This window comes from Octodon degus, unplaced genomic scaffold (genome assembly GCF_000260255.1).
Source record: "Octodon degus isolate 3935 unplaced genomic scaffold, OctDeg1.0 scaffold00036, whole genome shotgun sequence".
Lineage (NCBI taxonomy): Eukaryota > Metazoa > Chordata > Mammalia > Rodentia > Octodontidae > Octodon > Octodon degus.
Window position 1 is genome coordinate 17108691 of NW_004524612.1, and position 6451 is coordinate 17115141.

Genomic DNA, 6451 nt, shown 5'->3' on the forward strand with positions numbered 1-6451 from the left:
ATTACCAACCATAATGATATGCATTTATACATTTCCATAAATGACCTGTTGATTTACTAATATAGTTCATCTGTTAATAGTTTTTACATTTGTGCAACTGTTGTTAATTCACCTGTATTTATGGGTGCAGACGCGATTCCTATTTCATCGTGTAAAGTGGTCCATGAACTGTTCTGCTATATTTTCATGTCTGTCAATATACATCTTTTTGTATAAATCAATATCTTTCAAATAAAAGATGTACTTATGGTGCTGGAGTTACAACCCAAGACCTTGCATATGCTAGGGAAGTACCTGGCCACAAAGCTCCATCTCCAGCCCCTGTATTGGTGTTTTTTACTAAGTGAGTGAATGAGGGTTAATAGTCCCTTTCAGACAAACACTACTTATTTCACACTCTTGATCTTTAATATATTGAAAATTAATAATTTTTCCATAAAAACTCATTTTGTATAAATATGTTTAGGATATGAAATTTTTCTGTTACTTAGACAATTCTCATAGTTTTATTTTATTTTATTTTTTTGTGTAAGCGGGGATTGAACTCAGACCCTTGTGCTTGCCAAGGAAGCGCTTATTCTACTGAGCCATCTCCCTGGCCCCAATTCTCATAGTTTTAAAGAGGTTTACATTTCCATCAAAAGAAATGCCCCACAGATCAGTGCCCATGGAATCAGGACAACATTTATTTCCAGTTGAGGGAGAAAAACATTGTTGTTCAACAGAAGCTTGAAACACTCATCCAAGGTGTTCTGGAGTTGGAAGGGCTTTCTGCTTGCTCCCATCTAAGGAGATTTTCCTTTGGGAACTGGAGTTGCATAGGGCTCAAACACCCACCACTTCCTACAGCACTTTTTGTCTTCACTGCACACACCAATGGTATCGTCTATGGATGTGCATGCGATATGTTTGCACGTTCCTTTCAGCAGAATACACTGCTTCTCTCCTGGGATGACGCCAGCTCTCCCTGCACAGGAAGAAATTTTAGATTCATTAACTCTGGAATTGTTGGAAGTAGTATGTGAAGCTACGGCCCTCCGGAGGATGGCTTCAAGATGTGAGACACAGTCTGCATGGAAAGGCCAGAAACTTCAGCACACGCAGAGCCTTTGTAGGAAGAGGAGCTAGCAGCATGGGACATCCTGCCGCCGCGGAGGGGCAGGCTGACTTCTAAAAGTGTAGAGATGCAGTCACTACATGGGGCAGTGCGTTCTGAAGTGTGTAAGACTGCTGTCACCATTAACGAGGAAGGCGTCTTTGGTATTTAACGGGCAAGGCAGAGCTTTGCTCAGTTTCCTGTGTGATGAGCTGTCCCTTGCCAAATGCCAACCATGCTTCCACTGAGAGGTACTGCTTCAAAGACGTATCCCCCTTTCCATCTCCCATCTGCGCTCGGGTCGTCCTCCCCGGATGGCGCAAGTCCTCATTCCCCTCTCCTTCTGCAGAAACTCTGTCGGCTCTTCACATATCAATGTAACTAACCTCCCTTTTTGAAAGTACACAACAAGGGGCTGGGGAGATGGCTCAGTGGAATAGGCACTTCCCTAGCAAGTGCGAGGGTCTGAGTTCAATCCCGGGTTCCGCCAAAAACAACAACAACAAAACAAATAACTTCCTTGAGTTATTCAATGCCCCTCATGTGTAGATTCACCAGGAAATAGGTCTTCAGAGCTGGAGAGAGTCCTCTTAGAGCTCTAAGAGGACTTTTTTTTTTTTCTAAGTGTATTCATTTTTTAAAAATATTTATTTATTTATTTATTGTGTGTGGCCAGCTCAGTCCACCAGGGGGCGGGGCTGGCTGGCATGTGGTGCTGGGGGATTGAACCGCGGTCCCTGCGCTTTGCTTGGCTTAGCTTGTTCTAAGTAGGAGCTTTAGACCACTGAGTCATCTCACCAGCCCCACTAAGTGTATTCATATGCTTTCCTAATGCATTTGGCTACTGAGGAGCCCAGAGCTAAGTGTGTGCTGCGACTCCATAATTTTCCTTAGCTCCCACCTTCTCCTCTTGCCTGTCCAGCATTCCCCAAAGTCCACCTTTCCACTGGGATGGCAGTGTGCACTACATAAGAGTGACACTCCTCGTGCTTGGCAGCACAAATCAGTTCCTGACTATCCAACCATTTTGATCTCATTTTATTTTTAATATCCTGCAATGGGCCTGGTGAGATGGCTCAGTGGTCTAAAGCACCTACTTAGAACAAGTTTAGCAAAGCACAGGGACCGCGGTTCAATCCCCCAGCACCACATGCCAGCCAGCCCCGCCCCCTGGTGGGCTGAGCTGGCCACACACACACACACACACACACACACACACACACACAAATAAAATAAACAAGAGATACAATTAAAAAAAATCCTGCAATATACTAGCTCTGACTGGCTTCTTTAATGCTTAACTTCCGTGGCTGTACTAACAGTTCAAGGGGCTTTTTTTTTTCTTGCTCTGGAAGTTTTTGTTGTTTTGTAACATTAGATATCATTATTGTTTCTTTACTCTGTAGAAAAATATCCACAGTCTTGTAAGACAGTGAAGACTTTTGGCACTGAATGTCTGTGATCCATGCAAGACTGCTCTACCCTTGACAGAGATATCAACCCAGCCTGGTGGCCTACTCTGCTACCAGGGTAACAGTCTGTAGGCTCAGGGTCTCTATGTGACAAAAGCAATGGAATGATGTAGGAGTTGGACAATATGCTGCGATGCTACCTCTGCTTTTTCTGAACTATTCGGGAAGTGAGAATGGCTGTCTTTCAGGGAAAGAACTGCAGTCTCACCAGCCAGCTGGGGGAGGCCCTGACTCAGCTGCATTTCTAGAATTATTTCTGAGCAGCAGAGGATTTCCTTTTCTTTCTTTCTTTCTTTCTTTCTCTTTTTTTCCCTAAGAGACAACATTAATTTTATTAGCATTTATTTTATGCCTAATTTATTTCCGTGCCATAAGTTTTTGTTTGTTCAGTTTCTTCTGGGATATCTTTTTCTTCTGTGCAACTTCCTCCTCTGGTTTGGGAACAGTTTGTACCTTTTCAGTAAGGATCATCTCAGTATGGCAGGGGGAGCCCATGCACGGATTAATCCGGCCATGAGCTCTATAAGTGCGGGGGTGCATCCTGGGTGCTTTGTTCACCTGGATGTGTTCAATAACCAGAGAATCTACATCTAAACCCTTAAGTTCAGCATTACTCTCTGCATTTTTAAGCATGTGCAGCAAAAATTCAGCACTCTTTTTGGGCCACCAACCCTGTGTCCAGCCCCACTGTTTGGCCTGGGCACACCTGCCAATTCCACCACTGTTACGCCGGAATGACACACATAGCTTTTTTAATGTGACATCCTTGAGATACTTGGTGGCCTTTCGGACATGCATACCCTTGATGGCCTGGGCAGTTTCATGCATGTTCTTAAGTGAACGTGAAGTTTTTTTTTTCCTTTCGGAACCGGGGACTGAACTCAGGCCCTTGCGCTTGCCAGGCAAGCACTTATTCTACTGAGCTAACTCCCCGGCCCCTGAACGTGAAGATTTGAGTCTCTTGATTTGCATGATGTTGTGGGGTTTTCTGGGCTGAGAGAGTAGTGAACCATTTTCACAGGTCACTTGAGGCCGCTCACAGGAAGAGAGCACAGGATTTCTGTTGCCTGCTCTTATTCATTTTTTCTTGGAGTGCAAGAGCAGGAGTGGGGCAAGAGGACAAAACATCACCTCTACAGAGGGAGGGAGGGAGGGAAGGAGGAGGGAGGTAAGAAGAATTAACATTGTTAGGCACATGTTTCAAAACCCGTGATAAATGTAACCACTAGGTATGTCAAGTGAATCTGATTCTGGCAAAACAAAACAGGGGTGGAGGGAAGTGGGATTATATCTGGTAATCTGAGCAACTATGTGGATTGAAAGGATATGTAATGTAACAACCATTGTTAATTTCTTATCATTTTGTTTTAAAATTCTGTATCATTTTATTGTTTCTGTCTTTGTTGTTATTTATATTTGTTGTTTGAAAAAATGAAAAAAAAAGATTGGGGAAAAAGAATTGAGATGTGTATGAATATATACCAATTCTCTACAATGGATGCAATTATTATATTACAAGATGTACATAAATATTAAAAAGCTAAAAATTAAAAATGTATGTTAATATATAGATATATAAAATCATCATTATGAACATGAATATTAAATATTATAAATAAAAACTAGTACATAAAAACACTTAACAGTACATCTGCCCTCTTAAATTTTTAAATCCTACGGATATGATGCACTGTTGATTTCTAGAATATTTTCATCTTGTATAACTGAAATTTTATAGAAAACGCCTCAGTACACTTCCAGTGCCTACCAAGCTTCATTCTGGTATCTGTTTCAGTGAGTTTCACTGTTTTAGTTACTTCATACAAATGGAATTACGCGGCATTTCTCTTCAGTGCCTGGCTAATTGACTTAGCTTAAGGTCCTCCAGGTTTATCATGTTGTCACACAGAGCAGAAAGTCATTTTAGTTTCGTCGGTATCTAGTAGAAGTGTTTGAAGCGAAGGTCTGACAGAAATTAGAGTCGCCATTTTCGTGGGCATTCTCACACTGGTGGGTCGTAGCAATGGTGACGACGCGGATTAGAGATACACGCAGTGCTGTCTTTATCTGTGTGCTGTGATGTGTGTCTAGTTGTCCCCCCAAAGTCTGACGCAGTCATGAGGTGGCTTCTAGAGTTGTGGTTAATTAATGATCCAACACTGGGATTGTGGGTGTGGGTGCCCCACCTGCCCTGGGGTGGATAATCTGCATCACAATGTAAGGAGGGGAGAGAGGCCTCCTGGCTGCTGCAGCCCCTGCCCCTCCCTTTGGCTCTTTGCTGTTTTCTGCTGCCTTGAATGGCTGCCCTCTGCCAGGTGCCACTCTGCCTTGGAGCCAGCTGAGTATGGACTGAAACCTCCACTAACTGTGAGCTAATTCTGGGTGTTGGGTATTTTGTTCCAGCAATGAGGAAAAAGTAACTAAGATGTAGTGTAACTAGCAAAGTTAAATTCCATACGTAGACATAGTTTCTCTTAGGTTAAATGAATGTTTTGACTATTCAAGTGTCTTCTAAACTTAAACAATGACCTGTATCACATGTTATAACAAAGTGTGTTGTACCACAGCTATGTCTTATGACCAAAGCTGAAAATGAAATGAGAATTTCATAAACTTTTTTAAGCAGAAGAAAGCTGTATATCAGTTAGAGTCTAAGATATTCATAAACTAGACAACAGCAAATAATTTCGTTGTACTTCGAATCTCAGATGCGAATCAGTGAAGAAATCCATGTTCAGTGGCCACAGGCATTGTTTGGTAAGTGTGGAACCCTGCCATGGGCAGTGGAGAAAACAACTGTATCAGTTATTACGAGGATATGGGTGAAACATTTATTAGCTTTTAATTTTAATTCTACATTGAAATGTTCAAACATCAGAATTATGGACCCTAAAGATGCAAGTTAGATTATTAAAATTCTTGCTACACTATTTGCCTTAGGATTACAATTTTGCCACTGAAGTTCCATTCTATTTTTCATGTTTTCCCCTGTTTCCTCTGTTACCAAATTTACAGTGATCATTTATTACTGATAACCCTTTTGGAGTTCTGTGTTTTTTTCCTAACTTCCACCTTCACATATATTTCTTACCAAGAGACTCTAGATACACTCATTCTAAATACTGAATCACAACCAGTACCCCCTCATTTTAGTTCTTCTTTTGGATCTCCACTTGATAGATACACACTCTAAATATCAAACCGTAAGCTCTATGTAGCCTCTATTTCTCTAGCTGGACCCTATTTTTAATCATGGAACACTTTGGCCCCATTTTGTATTTGATAAACTCCTTGTCTCTTGAATTTTGACCTCATCTGTTCTAAATGATATATTGGACTTCTGAATATTTAAGTCTTGCATCACTGTATGAATAACACTGCCCAATGAATAATTGTGCATTTTAGTTGGCCTAAGAAACTGGCTTCTCAATCATCTTGCCATCTTACCTTTTGCTAGTATAGTCACCAAGAGGAGGAGCATGGGAAGAAGAGAATAGAATCTCATGGTTCAGGGCCCAGTGGAGCGGTCAGTGCTCAGGCTGGGGAAGCACAGGGCTTTTATCTACTTCTGGGGGCCTGAGGTTCCCCTTGGTCAGTGAAGCTTAACAAGGCAAGGAATAAAACAATGTCTGATGGAATACTTCCAAACCTTGGAGTGTCTAAATTTCATGAAAAATTAACCTAATTACAGGAAGCCAGATGGCTAATCATTTCCTTTTTCTACGGGTTTTCAATTTAATGAGAGGTTAGTACCTTTAGCCAGTTTTCCTTTTGTGCAACTTCTAAAAAATTTATTTCTGTTTTGTCCTAAATTTTTAAATTGGCATATAATATGTGCATCCACTGTTGGGGCATAGTATTGTAATTTAACATATGTGCACAC

General features: G+C 41.4%; 2 protein-coding genes across 3 annotated transcripts; both read right to left on the reverse strand.

The window, feature by feature from the left end:
• Positions 1-785: 785 nt before the first annotated feature.
• On the reverse strand, positions 786-6073 carry LOC101562433 (beta-defensin 130). Of its 2 annotated transcripts, none has more exons than XM_004630712.1 (2): positions 6016-6073; positions 786-967 (listed from the first exon to the last, which is right to left on the reverse strand). In XM_004630712.1, the coding sequence occupies exons 1-2, from the start codon at positions 6071-6073 to the stop codon at positions 786-788; spliced, it is 240 nt and encodes a 79-aa protein (XP_004630769.1). The 2 variants fall into 2 exon arrangements, 1 of the variants encoding a protein (XP_004630769.1); XR_002820989.1 differs by lacking the exon at positions 6016-6073 and adding an exon at positions 4386-4636 and having other exon boundaries at positions 916-967.
• On the reverse strand, positions 2926-3581 carry LOC105742105 (60S ribosomal protein L17-like). The gene is made up of 2 exons (XM_012514633.1): positions 3508-3581; positions 2926-3406 (listed from the first exon to the last, which is right to left on the reverse strand). The coding sequence occupies exons 1-2, from the start codon at positions 3579-3581 to the stop codon at positions 2926-2928; spliced, it is 555 nt and encodes a 184-aa protein (XP_012370087.1).
• Positions 6074-6451: the final 378 nt, after the last annotated feature.

Bases quoted from the DNA above. Each gene is read 5' to 3' on its own strand.
- LOC105742105 (XM_012514633.1), bottom strand. From the start codon at position 3,581: ATGGTTCACTACTCTCTCAGCCCAGAAAACCCCACAACATCATGCAAA. The intron at 3,407-3,507 runs GGGGCCGGGGAG...AACTTCACGTTC, and splicing joins GACTCAAATCTTCACGTTCA to ACTTAAGAACATGCATGAAA.
- LOC101562433 (XM_004630712.1), bottom strand. From the start codon at position 6,073: ATGAGATTCTATTCTCTTCTTCCCATGCTCCTCCTCTTGGTGACTATA. The intron at 968-6,015 runs GTAAGATGGCAA...CTTCCTGTGCAG, and splicing joins GGTGACTATACTAGCAAAAG to GGAGAGCTGGCGTCATCCCA.